This window comes from Diorhabda carinulata, chromosome 8 (genome assembly GCF_026250575.1).
Source record: "Diorhabda carinulata isolate Delta chromosome 8, icDioCari1.1, whole genome shotgun sequence".
Classification (NCBI taxonomy): Eukaryota; Metazoa; Arthropoda; class Insecta; order Coleoptera; family Chrysomelidae; genus Diorhabda; species Diorhabda carinulata.
In genome coordinates, this window is record NC_079467.1 from 3,027,021 (window position 1) to 3,043,142 (window position 16,122).

The 16,122-nt window shown below is 32.5% G+C and overlaps 2 protein-coding genes across 10 annotated transcripts in view; one reads left to right on the plus strand and one right to left on the minus strand.

Annotated features, from left to right (window-relative positions):
* LOC130897454 (uncharacterized) overlaps positions 1-10,358 on the plus strand; it is a 77,950-nt gene extending 67,592 nt beyond the window's left edge. For all 3 annotated transcript variants that reach the window (XM_057806319.1, XM_057806317.1, XM_057806320.1), the window contains one exon: positions 8,418-10,358. In XM_057806319.1, the coding sequence (XP_057662302.1) occupies positions 8,418-8,597 (180 nt within the window). In that variant the 3' untranslated portion in view covers positions 8,598-10,358. The remainder of the gene's footprint in view (positions 1-8,417) is intronic.
* Positions 1-16,122, minus strand: part of LOC130897446 (probable beta-hexosaminidase fdl) — a 126,345-nt gene that overhangs the window by 58,220 nt on the left and 52,003 nt on the right. The gene's annotated exons all lie outside the window — the stretch shown is intronic.

A 16,122-nucleotide genomic window follows, 5' to 3' on the forward strand; every position in this document is an offset into this window, starting at 1 on the left:
CAAAGCAAACTCAAAAATTTTGGAAAAAAATATATTATTTTTCAACGTAATTTCCTCTTAGCTCCATACACTTTGCCCAGCGATGTTTGTCTGGTAACAGAAAATAACCCGATGAGGCTAAGTCTGGTGAATAGGGGGCATGAGGTAGCAATTCAAACTTCAATTCATCAATTTTGGCCATTGCAATAACGAAAATGTGAGCTGGTGCATTGTTTTGAAGAAACGACACTTTCTGTTCAGCCAAATCCTGCCGTTTTTGCATGATATTTTCGCTCAAATGTTGAAATTAGTTCGCTAATACTCGCTATTGATAGTTTTTCTTTTTTCAAGATAGTCAATGAAAATTATCCCACGCGCATCCCAAGAAACCGTCGCCATGATCTTGCCTGCAGATAGAACGGTCTTTACGTTCTTTGTAGCCTTTTCGTCCTTTTCAATTCATTATTTTGATTGTTCTTTTGTTTCGGGTGTGAAGCAATGGACCCACTTTTCGTCCATGGTTATGAAACGGTGCAAAAATTAGGCTTAATATCTGTGAAACATTGCCAAACACTCGATGGAAACATCTTCACGATCCATTGTGAGCAAACGCGCACAGCGTTCTCAAGTCCAAATTTTTAGTTAATATGCGATGGACTGGAATGCCTACTATGTCTGCTAGCTCGCGCAATTTCAGTCGACGATCATCCAGTGCCGCTTTGTGGATTTCCTTTTTTTGAAGTCGTCATCTCATTTGGTCGACCGCTGAGATGCTGGTCTTCTATGATGACAAGCAGTAATTGTTAAATTTTGAACGACTATCATTTTACTTTTACAGTCTGGCTAAGCTTTTTTCCATAATATGTTTCCTTCATATTCTGCTGTATTTTGGTTTTACGTTTTGGCATATGACACAAACATCACACTGATATTTCTTCGGCGAGAAAAGAAAGATTGTATGAGTTGAAATAAGTATGGCCAAAAGCTAATTCCTCTACATTTTGATAACTATATATCATCACAATCACATATATCATATATATATATCATCACATCACAATCAAATTGAAGGCTTGAAATGATTTCGGACCATGTGTCAAAATTATTACTTTGAGGAAATAAAAGTTTTTGGTTTTCACAATTTTTTTATCTCTTAAAAAGTTATATGAATATGAATGTATCTATTATTGATATCAAGATCAATATGTTTTCGAAATTTATACAATACTAAATATAAAAAAAGTTTTTGTGAAACTACCGAACTGAACATTCATGAAATGGAAACCTTTTTTTAATATCAGTGTATGCATTAATAATTTGATGTCAATCACAATGAGTGTCAATCAATCATTTAATTTCTGTATAAATACTGTAACCTATATCACTGTCAATCTCTTTAATGAATTCTATTCCCCAGAATTATATAATACTAATATACCACCACTCTTGTTACTGCACTAATTAATTTTGACAAAACTTTTAATTGAATAGCTAATAAATTCTATGCGAAATATTTATATCATTTTCCCTCGAGTGATAAGTTGATATGTTTGTTCATATTTTTCTTATTCATAGTTATTCACAAAAAATACAACTTTTTCCGAATGTTGGATTTTATTATCCGATTCGTCCGTACTAAGTTGGCATTTTGGCGCTCACAATTACACTGTCTTACGCGCGTTTCCATAACCAAGTTTTCGTCTTCCCTGAAGGTAGACTTTTCTTTTGACTGGTAGCGTGATCGGCAACACTCGATTTTTTAGTTCATCCATAGTTTAAATGAGCTATGTGCTCTTTAAACCGGACATTCATGGATCTCTTAGACTGTCCAACATACTTCCCATCATAATAATCACAGCTAATTTCTTAGATAACACTCTTTTCTCCAAATTTGTTATTTCATCCTTAGGAATAATAAACAGTGTGTGCAGTACAATTCTTCATCATTCTCTATACTTTCGATTTTTATTTTCTATATTTTCATTGCTAAGTATTTTCCTAATCCCATCCTAGATCGTTAATCATTTAAGCTTTCAACTAGCTTAAGAATGATTAATGTGGAATTCTATAATTCTGCTAGCTCTATATAGGATTCTTCTCTTCGGTAGTGTTTGGTTGAAGACTTTTCTTAAATTTTACGTGTGATGCATATTCGTGACGTATACTATTGTTGGAATAAACTGTAATGAGGAAAATATAGATAGAGAGGCAGGTACTGGTACCTTTTTTGCAGCAAAGACACTTTTTTTTAGTTTCCTTCTTTCACCGGAATTCTATTCCATACAAGCATTCTTCTACTTCACAAAACCATAGAAATAGACGCCTGTGATCCTTTACTAGCCACTCTATGATCCTCTTTATTCCCGTATGTCCCGGAACTCTAATTAAAGAGACTAATATTTAGACCTACTACATTAAGTTTTCTACAATAGTTCCAACTCAATTTTGAGTCCATAGAAATGTTTTATTTCTAACTGTAAGAGCCTAACGATGACACCAGTTCCAAATACTACAGCCGTAAATGTCATAAAGCACGCCATAAAGAAAGTTATGATGATCTATAGTCTAAATTAAGATGAATAAATAATGAAAAGTGGATTAGAATATTAATATATACATATATGATAATATTCAAAGAATTTTGAATTTTATTTTAGTATTTTATAGTATCGACTATAATCATTTGGCAAAATTTTATTGAAAATAGTGGTGTGTGATTAATTTCTCTTTCAGTCAAGATTTATTATCGTCTGTAAAGGTTCAATGAAGCATAATATTTTTAATTGGAAATACTGTCAGGAGTCTTCCGAATCTCTTTGATTTCGTGATAGAATATATTTAACTGATTTATAACAATGTAGGCTACAAATATATCGATGTTTCTACCCTTATTACACAATAATGATATCAGATTGAGATTGAAAATAGCTCATGTTCGGCTTTCAAGTTCTCAAGTGATTAATAGCAGAAAAGAGACAGGCTCTAGTAAAGTGGAAAAGGAGCCACGCTCCTGCAAACAAAAACAACTATAATCGTTACAAATTTGTTGATGAAATTGATGAAAAATTCACAAAAGCGTAAGATATCAACCCTACCTGTATGAATAAACGAGCCGTGGGCAAGAAGCCAATAGAAGATCACCTCACAACCGGTTTCCAGTCACGAAATAGATCAAGAAGTAGACCAAAACAAAATCCAATAAATCAATGAGTACAAAAGTAGTACATATTGAAATAAAACTACTAAACCCGACCGAAAAAATCATCTAGTAACAACCTAATAATCGCCAAAATGTTGTATAAATTACTAGGATAATGGCCAAAATTATTTAAAATTGTACAAATTGATTGGTAAACCAGGCAAAGACCTGTTGTCTAATAAGCATGTTTGTACTAACAATGTACAAACTTCTGGAAAACTACTCCAACATTCTTCTAAAGGAAAGCATCCCCTGCCATCAATTTGGATTCAGACATAAACAATCGACAGTGCAACAAGTCCAACGACTCACGCTGAAAATAAACAAAGACATTGGATTTTTACATAGTGTGACAACAAAGACTGCTTTTCAAAATAAAAATAACTTTTTCCTTCAACCATTATCTACCTCGAAAATTTTTCCAAACAAATATTAACGAGGAAAAATACAAACTTTTTCATATCAATCAAGAACCATTAACTGGAAATATCACATCACAAAAAAACAACTTGATTTAAAAGCAAGAAGAAAATATCAAAATTCTCACTAGATAACAAAGCCCTTATCTGCAAATCTTTCATCAAGCCTATATAGACATAGAATTGAGCTATGGGGTTGCGTTTTAACATAATCAGATCCAATCGACTCCGTAAATTAGTAGATAGATTCTCCATGGTATGTATCGAGTTCCACCATTTATGTGGATCTGGGAGTGCCCACAGTACAAGAAGTTATCCAATAGAGGATCACCAAACATCATTAATCCATAGAAAATCACCCAAATCCATTACTAGACAAATTGTTAAGTCCAGGAAACGCGAAAAAACTGGAGGAAAATTAGCCAATAGACCTAGTTTAAGGTATTAGGAGTTACATCACTAGATGTAAACCTTATTAAGAAATTTCGGATATTGATTGGTAAACCAGGTAGAGACCCAACCAATTTGTCTTCTCACTACTCCAACTTATAATCACTGAAAACATTCCTCTGAAAATCCCGCTGAAATATATAAAGCCCTGGAGAAAAAAAAATACTGCTCTGCTGTTTTTCTTGATATCGGATTAGATTTTGACATAGTGCGACGCCAATGACTGATTTCCGAATGTAAAAGAACTTTTTTCTCAAACCACTACCTATTTCTAAAATATTTCCGAACGAAAAAGAAAAAAAGTACAAATTTTTTCATATTTCAGCAGGGTTGCCTCAGAATCATTAACTGGAAACATCACATCTCAAAAGAAAACAACTTGATATAAAAGAACTACTTTGGTTAATAGGGAAAAATCCAAAATCTCACTAGATAACAAAGCAAAACTTTCATTAAGCCTTCATTTTGTATATTCCTTTGTTCACGTACTGTGACACAGTAGTCACTTCTGATTTATTTATTCTAACATTCAAGTTTTTGAAGAGATTAATGTGTTAAGGACCTCCTATTTCACTCCAAATAAAAATAATTTTGTGGTGATTTTATTCATTATAATCGCCGGTAAGTTTCGTCCTTGCCATTTTTATCATTGTGTTTACAAAAATACCAGTAATCATTATTAATTTCCTTTTTGTTCTAAGCAAATTTTGTATGATAGTTTCCATATAAATTCGTATTTTCTATTTATCTGGAGAACAGAACGAATAGAATAGGACAGTTTTCTGTATGGTTACCTTAAAAAAAATATAATTTCGATTTTTTAATATTTTAGAGCATTCGAAAGTCCATGCCCATTGTAGAAATGTTAAGCATTTCATTATCTTTTTTTCAACACACCGTATATAACATCTCATATTTTGATCCAGTTTACCGTTCCAATGTTTCATTTTTTTAACTTAGTATCAGAATAAATAAATCCGTGACTACTGTCCCACAATAAGTGAACAAAATGTTTGAAGAAAAACGGTACACGCCGAATGGCATGTTAAAGCCTATATAGACATATAATTGAGGTGTGAGGTTGAGTTTCAAAATATTCAGATCCAGGATCTCAATAGAAAACTAGTAGATAGATGCTCCATGGTATATATCGAATCACACCATTCATTTGGACCTAGGCCCTAGGCCCACAACACAAGTTATCCAAGAAAGAATCATCAAATATCACAAAACTATGGAAACTCATCCAAATCAACTTCTAGGAAAATTGTAAAAATCAAGAACGTAAAAAGACTGAAAAAAATTAGTTTATAGACCTAGTATGAGCCCTTAGAGTTCACATCAGTGTATGTTAACTTCATCAAGACATTACAGATGTTAGATTATCTTACAATCCAAGAAAGCATCATCAAATATCACAAAACTATAGAAACTCATCCAAATCAACTACTAGGAAAATTGTTAAAATCAAGAAACGTAAAAAGACTGAACAAAATTAGTCAATAGACCTAGTATGAGGTATTAAAGTTCACATCAGTGTATGTTAACTTCATCAAGTCATTACAGATGTTGGATTATCTAACAATCCAAGAAAGCATCATCACACATCACAAAACTATATAAACTCATCCAAATCAACTACTAGGGGAATTTTTGAGATTAAGAAACGCAAAAAGAATGAAAAAAAATTAGTCAATAGACCTAGTATGAGGTATTAAAGTTCACATCAGTGTATGTTAACTTCATCAAGTCATTACAGATGTTGGATTATCTAACAATCCAAGAAAGCATCATCACACATCACAAAACTATATAAACTCATCCAAATCAACTACTAGGGGAATTTTTGAGATTAAGAAACGCAAAAAGAATTAAAAAAAATTAGTCAATAGACCTAGTATGAGGTATTAAAGTTCACATCAGTGTATGTTAACTTCATCAAGACATTACAGATGCTAGATTATCTTACAATCCAAGAAAGCATCTTCAAACATCACAAAACTATATAAACTCATCCAAATCAACTACTAGGGGAATTTTTGAGATTAAGAAACGCAAAAAGAATTAAAAAAAATTAGTCAATAGACCTAGTATGAGGTATTAAAGTTCACATCAGTGTATGTTAACTTCATCAAGACATTACAGATGTTAGATTATCTAACAATACAAGAAAGCATCATCACACATCACAAAACTATATAAACTCATCCAAATCAACTACTAGGGGAATTTTTGAGATTAAGAAACGCAAAAAGAATTAAAAAAAATTAGTCAATAGACCTAGTATGAGGTATTAAAGTTCACATCAGTGTATGTTAACTTCATCAAGACATTACAGATGCTAGATTATCTAACAATCCAAGAAAGCATCATCACACATCACAAAACTATATAAACTCATCCAAATCAACTACTAGGGGAATTTTTGAGATTAAGAAACGCAAAAAGAATTAAAAAAAATTAGTCAATAGACCTAGTATGAGGTATTAAAGTTCACATCAGTGTATGTTAACTTCATCAAGACATTACAGATGTTAGATTATCTAACAATACAAGAAAGCATCATGACACATCACAAAACTATATAAACTCATCCAAATCAACTACTAGGGGAATTTTTGAGATTAAGAAACGCAAAAAGAATGAAAAAAAATTAGTCAATAGACCTAGTATGAGGTATTAAAGTTCACATCAGTGTATGTTAACTTCATCAAGTCATTACAGATGTTGGATTATCTAACAATCCAAGAAAGCATCATCACACATCACAAAACTATATAAACTCATCCAAATCAACTACTAGGGGAATTTTTGAGATTAAGAAACGCAAAAAGAATGAAAAAAAATTAGTCAATAGACCTAGTATGAGGTATTAAAGTTCACATCAGTGTATGTTAACTTCATCAAGTCATTACAGATGTTGGATTATCTAACAATCCAAGAAAGCATCATCACACATCACAAAACTATATAAACTCATCCAAATCAACTACTAGGGAAATTTTTGAGATTAAGAAACGCAAAAAGAATTAAAAAAAATTAGTCAATAGACCTAGTATGAGGTATTAAAGTTCACATCAGTGTATGTTAACTTCATCAAGTCATTACAGATGTTGGATTATCTAACAATCCAAGAAAGCATCATCACACATCACAAAACTATATAAACTCATCCAAATCAACTACTAGGGGAATTTTTGAGATTAAGAAACGCAAAAAGAATGAAAAAAAATTAGTCAATAGACCTAGTATGAGGTATTAAAGTTCACATCAGTGTATGTTAACTTCATCAAGTCATTACAGATGTTGGATTATCTAACAATACAAGAAAGCATCATGACACATCGCAAAACTATAGAAACCCACCCAAATCCACCACTTGAGTAATTTTTAAGACCAAGAAACGCAAAAAGAAAAAAATTGACCATTAAACTAGTATGAGGTATCAAGACATTACAAGAATGTAAATAAATATTCCGATTGTTATGAAAGAATTTCTACATAGAATGTACTTGTATGGATCTGCAATATATTGCAGATTTCGTATCATTCATATAATATACAACAGAACATTAGTTCTGTAGAATAGTTTTGTACATATCACACGAAGCAAATGTACTGTGAAACAAAAAATATCCTGACAGAGTCTCGTTAACTTACCATAAATAGGTACACGTTACTGGAATATTTGAAAAATCCTACGAGAGTTCCCTTCCCGTTACGGAAAGTTCCGTTGTCGGTAGCTAAATTTGAAGTTTACTAGTTGAAATGTCAGAATGCTATTCCCAACTCCCGACTTTCTGAAAGGTCAACTTCACGTCATTGCAAATGCAGTTCCAGAATAAAACTGAGTTGGTAATTAAAGTTTATATCTGATGCCACAAATGTACGCTTTAAACATTTGACTGACAGTGTGACGATAAAAAAATTTCTTTAAAAATGTGAAAATTTTCGTTCGGAATAATTGTAATATGTGACATGGAGTTTTTTGTTTTGAATAAGTCGACGAATATATTATTAATAAGGATATTAAATGTAATGACGAACGAAAATTCATAACTTAATCTAGCTAGGAACTGAAAACCTGAATACTTCTCACGTAATTTATTATTAAAATTTCAATTGGTGTACAAAACAAATAGGGAAAAATGCCAAATAGGAGAATAGAGAGATTTTGGTTAAAGCTCAGTAGCCACTACTGAAAATCAAGGAATCCATAGAAATTTCCAAATATACAATAAATATCAGATCACTAGTGCCATTTCTCCTTATTAGTCAATCAATGTGTTCAGTTTGGATTTTTCACCATTCTTTCATATATTAGTTTCATTTTTTAAAGTGTGTAATGACTAACTGCATTTTTGGTTTAGTGGCTGGTATCAGAAGACCTCTGCAACGAAATTCATCGACCATCTACGCCTGGTCCGCCACCAGCGTATGAAGCAGTTGTTCCAATTCATACTAATGACCAACAAAACATCAAACAAGATGACAGCGGCCTACCGAGCTATGAGACTGCAGTGCAGCATCTAAAGAGTTTTAAATCATAATTTTTATACTAAACTGGACCATAAGTTGAGAGTTATCAGTGATTGTTTTTTCGTTAAATTAAATACGTCAAAAAATTGAAAACAATAAGAAGTTTTTTGGATAATATTCACTGATATCATCACCAGCTAACCTAGTTGTTTTTTACAGTCTTATCTATTTATATATTATCCTTTTTATGTATAGAATAAATGCGTTTTATATTGGGATTTCATATTGGGATGCACAACATGAATCATTTTAATATTTGTTTACCGTCCAATCTGTACCAAATTCGAGGCGCATTCCGAAAACGGAAACAGATAAAGAAATTTTTCCTTTTGTTCATGAGATAAATGGAAATAACTTATGTTTAGAATTTTTTTTACAACGTATATCCATCTGACGATTCGTACACCCAACGAAATTTTAAATACGGACCTAGATTTTTTGAATTCTATCAATCACCAATTTAATTTTTGTTAGATATACTAAGTTGGGTTTAAGAATTTAATCCGTAATCAGTCATGATGATATAATTATGAGTGTTTTCAATACTACCTTTCATACACTTTTCTATAGCCGTAATCAATCAAAATCAAAAATACTAATAGTCCGCTGAAATAATGTAACATCAACTTTTCCCTATAAGGAGTATTATGTCCCTAATCAACCCACGATTATTATCTAAATTCACTGAATACACAGTTTACATGATCACTACACCAAGTTATCGTCTTCAGAGTTTACCTTCAATCTCTGAGGACGATAACTTGGTTATCGAAACGCGAGTCCGTCAGTGTAATTGTGAGTATTGGTGTAGTGGTAGTGTAAACAGTATGAATATCACCAACGGTTCCAGAAATTACAAATTCTTCAATAAATTTCGCTATAACTTGCGATTTAAAAAAGTATTCAACCCTTTATTTCACGAAAACATGGAATAGAGAAGCTGGCGTTTTCCAATTCTGAACATTCAAAATAGCAACCACGTAAAGTGACTGTATCATTTCATGAAGATTAACAATTTTGAGTTGTAATTTAATAGATTATATGAATAAAATTTAAAAAATTTCATTTACAATTCTTTTTTGAACTTCAACTGAAAAAGATTTTCTGTTGAAAAAAGTATCTTCAAAAACTACAAAATTTGAAAGAAAAATCAATTTTGAATACGATCAGTGGATAAAAAACTCATGAACGAGATTAAAAGTAAACATTTCCAAAATTATCTAGATCGAAGCAACCGACCACTCACTGTGGAAACTCAAAAAATATTTGAGGCCTCAATAAATGGAACATCCCCAACGTTGGATTTAGGAAGGGTCTAGGAGGGGGCTGAAGCCCCAGGCCTCAAACAGGTAGAGGCCTTGCAAAATATTAATTTGAATTATTTTAAAAGCAGTATTGAATCCGTGGCAAAATTTACATTTTTTCTAAAAATTGTTTGAAATATTACGTTTACAAAAGTTCGGAATAATTTTAATTTCTTTAAGTACGCCTCGAGTCGATTTTAACCCCAGGACTCCTCTACTTAATCCGACGCTGAACATCTAATTAAAAATAAAGATAGAGACTAGGCAAAAACTAATAAGGATCAAGCAATAGTATTCAAGCAACACTTGCAAATTGTACTTAAATCTTTTCCTATGGGAACATCTCAATAAATGACGCAAGAAACAAATAATAGTGTAAATACTAAATATCAAAAAAAAATTGAATGAATTAAAAAGACGTAATTAAAAACTTTTATTCTACACAATCTACTAATAAAGCTACACCAATATTCCATGCAGTATTAAAACTGCATATTTTCCTAATGAATGCAAAATTGTCAAAAAATCATGAATCCGAAAACAAGTAAAGCACATAAATGGGGTTATGAAGTGCTTGTATTGAGTGGAGTATCCAGATTTTGTTACGATTTTGACTTTTAGTCTGGAACTACAAACCATCTTGTTACCTTCTTGTTCTCAAAGAAGAACACCTTGCTGTTGATTAGGGGACCATACCAACAAAAGCTCCATCAACTTTAAAACAACACAACGCCAAAAAACCACATAAATGGGGTTATAAAGTGTTTGTATTGATTGGAGCATCCAGATTTTGTTACGATTTTGACTTTTAGTCTGGAATTACAAACCATCATGTTACCTTCTTGTTCCCAAAGAAGAGCACCTTGCTGTTGATGAGCGTATCATCCCAACAAAAGCTCGAATAAATTTGAAACAACGCAACCCCAAAAAACCACAAAAATGGGGTTATAAAGTGTTTGTATTGATTGGAGTATCCAGATTTTGTTACGATTTTGACTTTTAGTCTGGAACTACAAACCATCATGTTACCTTCTTGTTCCCAAAGAAAAACACCTTGCTGTTGATTAGGGGACCATACCAACAAAAGCTCCATCAACTTTAAAACAACACAACGCCAAAAAACCACATAAATGGGGTTATAAAGTGTTTGTATTGATTGGAGCATCCAGATTTTGTTACGATTTTGACTTTTAGTCTGGAATTACAAACCATCATGTTACCTTCTTGTTCCCAAAGAAGAGCACCTTGCTGTTGATGAGCGTATCATCCCAACCAAAGCTCGAATAAATTTGAAACAACGCAACCCCAAAAAACCACAAAAATGGGGTTATAAAGTGTTTGTATTGATTGGAGTATCCAGATTTTGTTACGATTTTGACTTGTTCCCAAAGAAGAACACCATGCTGTTGATTAGGGGACCATACCAACAAAAGCTCCATCAACTTTAAAACAACACAACGCCAAAAAACCACATAAATGGGGTTATAAAGTGTTTGTATTGATTGGAGCATCCAGATTTTGTTACGATTTTGACTTTTAGTCTGGAATTACAAACCATCATGTTACCTTCTTGTTCCCAAAGAAGAGCACCTTGCTGTTGATGAGCGTATCATCCCAACAAAAGCTCGAATAAATTTGAAACAACGCAACCCCAAAAAACCACAAAAATGGGGTTATAAAGTGTTTGTATTGATTGGTGTATCCAGATTTTGTTACGATTTTGACTTTTAGTCTGGAACTACAAACCATCATGTTACCTTCTTGTTCCCAAAGAAGAACACCTTGCTGTTGATTAGGGGACCATCCCAACAAAAGCTCCATCAACTTTAAAACAACACAACCCCAAAAAACCACATAAATGGGGTTATAAAGTGTATTGATTGGAGTATCCAGATTTTGTTACGATTACAAACAATCTTGGGACTAGTGGTAAAGTATTTCTTAATAACTGGATGACCAGTGTTTCATTACTGATATATCTAATGAAAGAGGGCAAAAAATGTATCCCCTATCATAGGTACCAGTCTAAGGAATACTTTGCAATAACATAGGACATCTCCTGAATGGCACGACGATCACCGGAAATATAAATGAAATGGAATCGATTAGTTTTCTGTTATAAATGCAATGATACTTTAACAAGAACTGAAATTGTTGAAGACGTTTTCACTTGGATTACTTTGAATAACATTAACAGAGTCAATAAGTACCTGATACAAGACATATAAAGAAATTTTTCGAAAATAATGGTGAGTGGTTAATTTAATAAAGCAGTTACAAGCTATTTACACTGAATTTGGTGTTTTTCTTTTCAAATTTGATGTTCTCAAAAATTTACAGGCTCGTACTGAAAACAATTCTAATTATATTGTGTCGTAACAATGACGACAGTTTAAATAGGAAGCAATTTTTCTAACCTATACTGCTTTAAATGACTATATAAAGCACTGAATCAAAAATCCTAGCAGACTTGTTTTAAGTTGAATAATTAGGAACTAAATACTTGGAATATTCCTTAGATTCGACATTTTGTGACAATTCAATCGTCTCTTTATGTTTTCGAGATCGACCGACTAGAATTTGGAACAACTGGTACAGTTTTAGAATTATTATCGATGATTCATTATCATATCACTGATAACTTTGAAAACGAGTATTAAAATAGTGAGAATATAAATCTTGACTAATAAACATGGAAAAAATAAAAAAAAAACAATAAAAATTAATTGTCACAATCAGGAACAGGAAATGCGGGTGAACGTAACCAAATTGATTAGAGGTATAAATTCAAATGAAGCTAAATCTGCATCTGGTTAATTCACACACAATAGAATTGATGTAGCACGTGTAGAAATGATGAGCACACATTTTTTAAAATTAAACCGTTAATTTAAAAGTATTTTTTTTTGTTTATTCACAATTACGAGGATTTTCATTTTGAACAAAAAATCTAATAGCAGTAATCAATTATTTATAACTAACTGTTAAATTAGAAGTGAAACTGTAGAAAAAAAATGATAAATAATAAAAAAATAATTCGTATATCCAAAAGTGAATTATTCTTATATTTATCAACAATTTTTTCATGTTATTTGTTGTTTGTAAGCATTATAATCAAGTAAGATGACACTATACAGCATTTTTTTACGCATATACGAGGGTTGTTTTCTTTTTCAACCGCCGATCGTACAGTATGAAGTCCAGGAATTTAGCAGGTGAGTAGTAGGCGATTCCGCATCCTGTTGAGTTGCAGTCACATAAACATGGCTGTCGATATTAATTGTCCCGCTGAATGTGATTCCCGAGATGTTATTCGATTCTTGCTGTTAAGGATGGTCAAACTGATGTTCTTGATGAAAGGGTAAAGGAGGCATGTCTGTCGCTACAGATGACACTGTTCAGTGAGTTGATCAAGCGATTAGGGAAACTCAAGGTTCATCATGAGTGAATTATCGAGGCAATTTCCGAAGTTGCTCTACAAAAAAAATTGCGCTCGCTCGGTTCCAACGATGTTGAAGGACAACCACAAGACTTAATGGGTACAACATTGGATGCACGTAAATTCTTCGATGAGACCAAAAAAATTCGAAGGAACCTTCAAAATAAGTAGCTTGGATCAAAAAATAAAGCTTACGGAGAGATATTGAAAACAAACGAAGAGACAAGCTCACTTCTGGAATTATTCTGATTCACAACAGTCGTGTAAGTGAAATATTCGAATACCCACCGTACAGTCCCTTGTAATTTTTATATTTTCTTTAATTTGAAGCAGCGGTTTGGAATGCGGCGCTTCCAAACTAACATGGAGCTCAAAGAAACCGTCAAAAGTGATTTCCAATCATTTGCGACTAAATATTATGAAGAAGGTATTGGAAAGCTTGTTCACAGATATGATACATTTGATTATAATCTTTTCTACATAGCTCATTGGTTGAAAGTTGAAAAAGAAACAACCCTCGTGATTACTTGAACAAAATACTAGAGCCAGATCGAAACCAGTCCAAGTAATTGCCTGCCACCAGGTATGTCAATATCAACAAAAAGTTCTTTAACGATGTAATTCAATATTCATACTAATATTAGCCAGGAAAATAGGTGATTTGTCTCTCAAGGAATAGTCAGACTACATTTTAGAATTCTTAGAAAGTCAAAACCAAATCAGAGACGCTTTCGTGATTCTAGTCATACCTTTCATCCAACTGAAACCATTTAACGCATTTAAGAGTTGTGGCAATCAATTTTTTATACACTGGGTCTATAATGGGGCGTCTAAATATAATTTAATAATAAATATTATAGCAGGAAACTAGTAGGATTACTTGTGAAATTTTTTGGTAAACTCTTTATTTCAAATGACGATTCATTTGATTAGAATTATATGTCTGAATTTTTGCAGAAATAATTTTTTAATATTCGCACAAATAATTTTTCAAGTAGTATTTAATGTTACTGAGAAATATTCATTCATGACCATAGTATCCGGAATTTTTCCATAGGTTTATGTTAAGGAGAGAAAATATTATTAAACATTATACATAAGTTGGAATCATATAACTTACTAGTACCTCTACAACACTCACAATTTTTTTAATGTAAAAAGCAGGCACAATATAGTGAACTCTTTCACAATCGAGTAATTCCAGTGGTGCCTGCCGTGTGGAGATGCCTGTGGATATTGATCTTGAACTTCTTCTATGCTCTAAGCTGTCCAAGTCTTTGATCAACTCTTATAAGTCGAACTGCACTCTTCTGTATTGATTCAAGCATCTCCTGGGTATGCTTGGAAGCTGAATTTCAAATGTGCTAGCAATATTCTAAACATGGAGGAATTTGGGCCTTGTAGAGGATTTGAATCTGTTGCGGAGTATATAACTTTTTGGTCTTTATGATGACTCCAAGTTGATGTGAAGCTGCTTTAGTTAATTCTGCCACGTGACTATGCCAGGACATATTGCTTCCAACATCCAACAAACGAATTTACGGTGATGGTGAGCTGCAGTGCTAGCCTGTAAAAATCAGATCGCTTCCACCCCATTCTAGAATGTTTTCAACATGTATTGATGGTGGTGATTTGTTGCTGGCTAGTGTGATATCGTCGGAAGAAGCTATAAATCGGGTTTGTAGTTTTGTCGAGGAGATCGTTGATGTACAGGAGAAAGAAAGTAGATGACAAGATGCACCCAAGCGTTGACTTCAAACCTTTCAGAGGTCTGTTTATCGAGAGCGATCTGGAGGATCTTTGATAAAGTTAGTGAGCCAGTTGATAAGTTAGGACGACAAACCATAGAATCTCAATTTATTTGGAACGTTGTCATGAGCGTTTCCTTTCCCAAATGATCGTCTCCAGAGACAGAAGTTCAATTGTGAGTGTTGGAGTAGTGGTAGCAGTTAACAATGTATTCAGTAAATAAAATAAAGTTCAAGATATTATAGCCAAATTTATAGTTTTCTCTAGTTTCGATATAATTACACCAAGTAGTTTTATTAGATTCGATGTTGCGGCGAAATCGTAGAAAATATGTTTTTATATAGTTTTCAGTTGTTTTATCTATCCTAGAGACCGGATTACCTTTTTTTTAAGTCGATTATGGTTTAAGAAAGTGAGAACATCTGTGATAATATTTCCGCTATTTGATAACCGGTATTATACATTTGACAGTCATGTGGTAGTTGGGGTATGAATGTATGCTGAAGGTTAATCATTATTCACATAATCGAATCACCATATTTTTCTTCATTGCAAGAAAATTATTCACATTTTTTTGTACATGATTCACCTGAACATGTTCTGGTAAACAGATCTCATAATCTTGTAGATATTGTTGTAGAACATTTCGATCAACTTTTATATTATAAACATATAGTTTATCGAATAAAATCTAAGAACATAAATGACCTTAAATAACACATTTGTAGTTTTACAAACCATGATTAAGATCGTCAGTACAAAAATGGTATTAATAAGCTTTGCAGCTTGCATGGACTCTGCAGGAAATAACTAGACTTGCTGTAATTTTCTTTTTTGAATTGCATCAAAGGTATTATAGTTAAACACATGATGTAATGTTAAATATAGGACTGTTGAATGTGATAAATATAATTTATTTACTTTTACCATTTAACGCAATTGTTTTTTATATAATTATGTTATAAAAAGAAAGAGGTAGTGCCTTGAGACACCTGGTATCAGATTATTTGAACTATAGTGTACCTTATTTTTGATTTTAAAAAA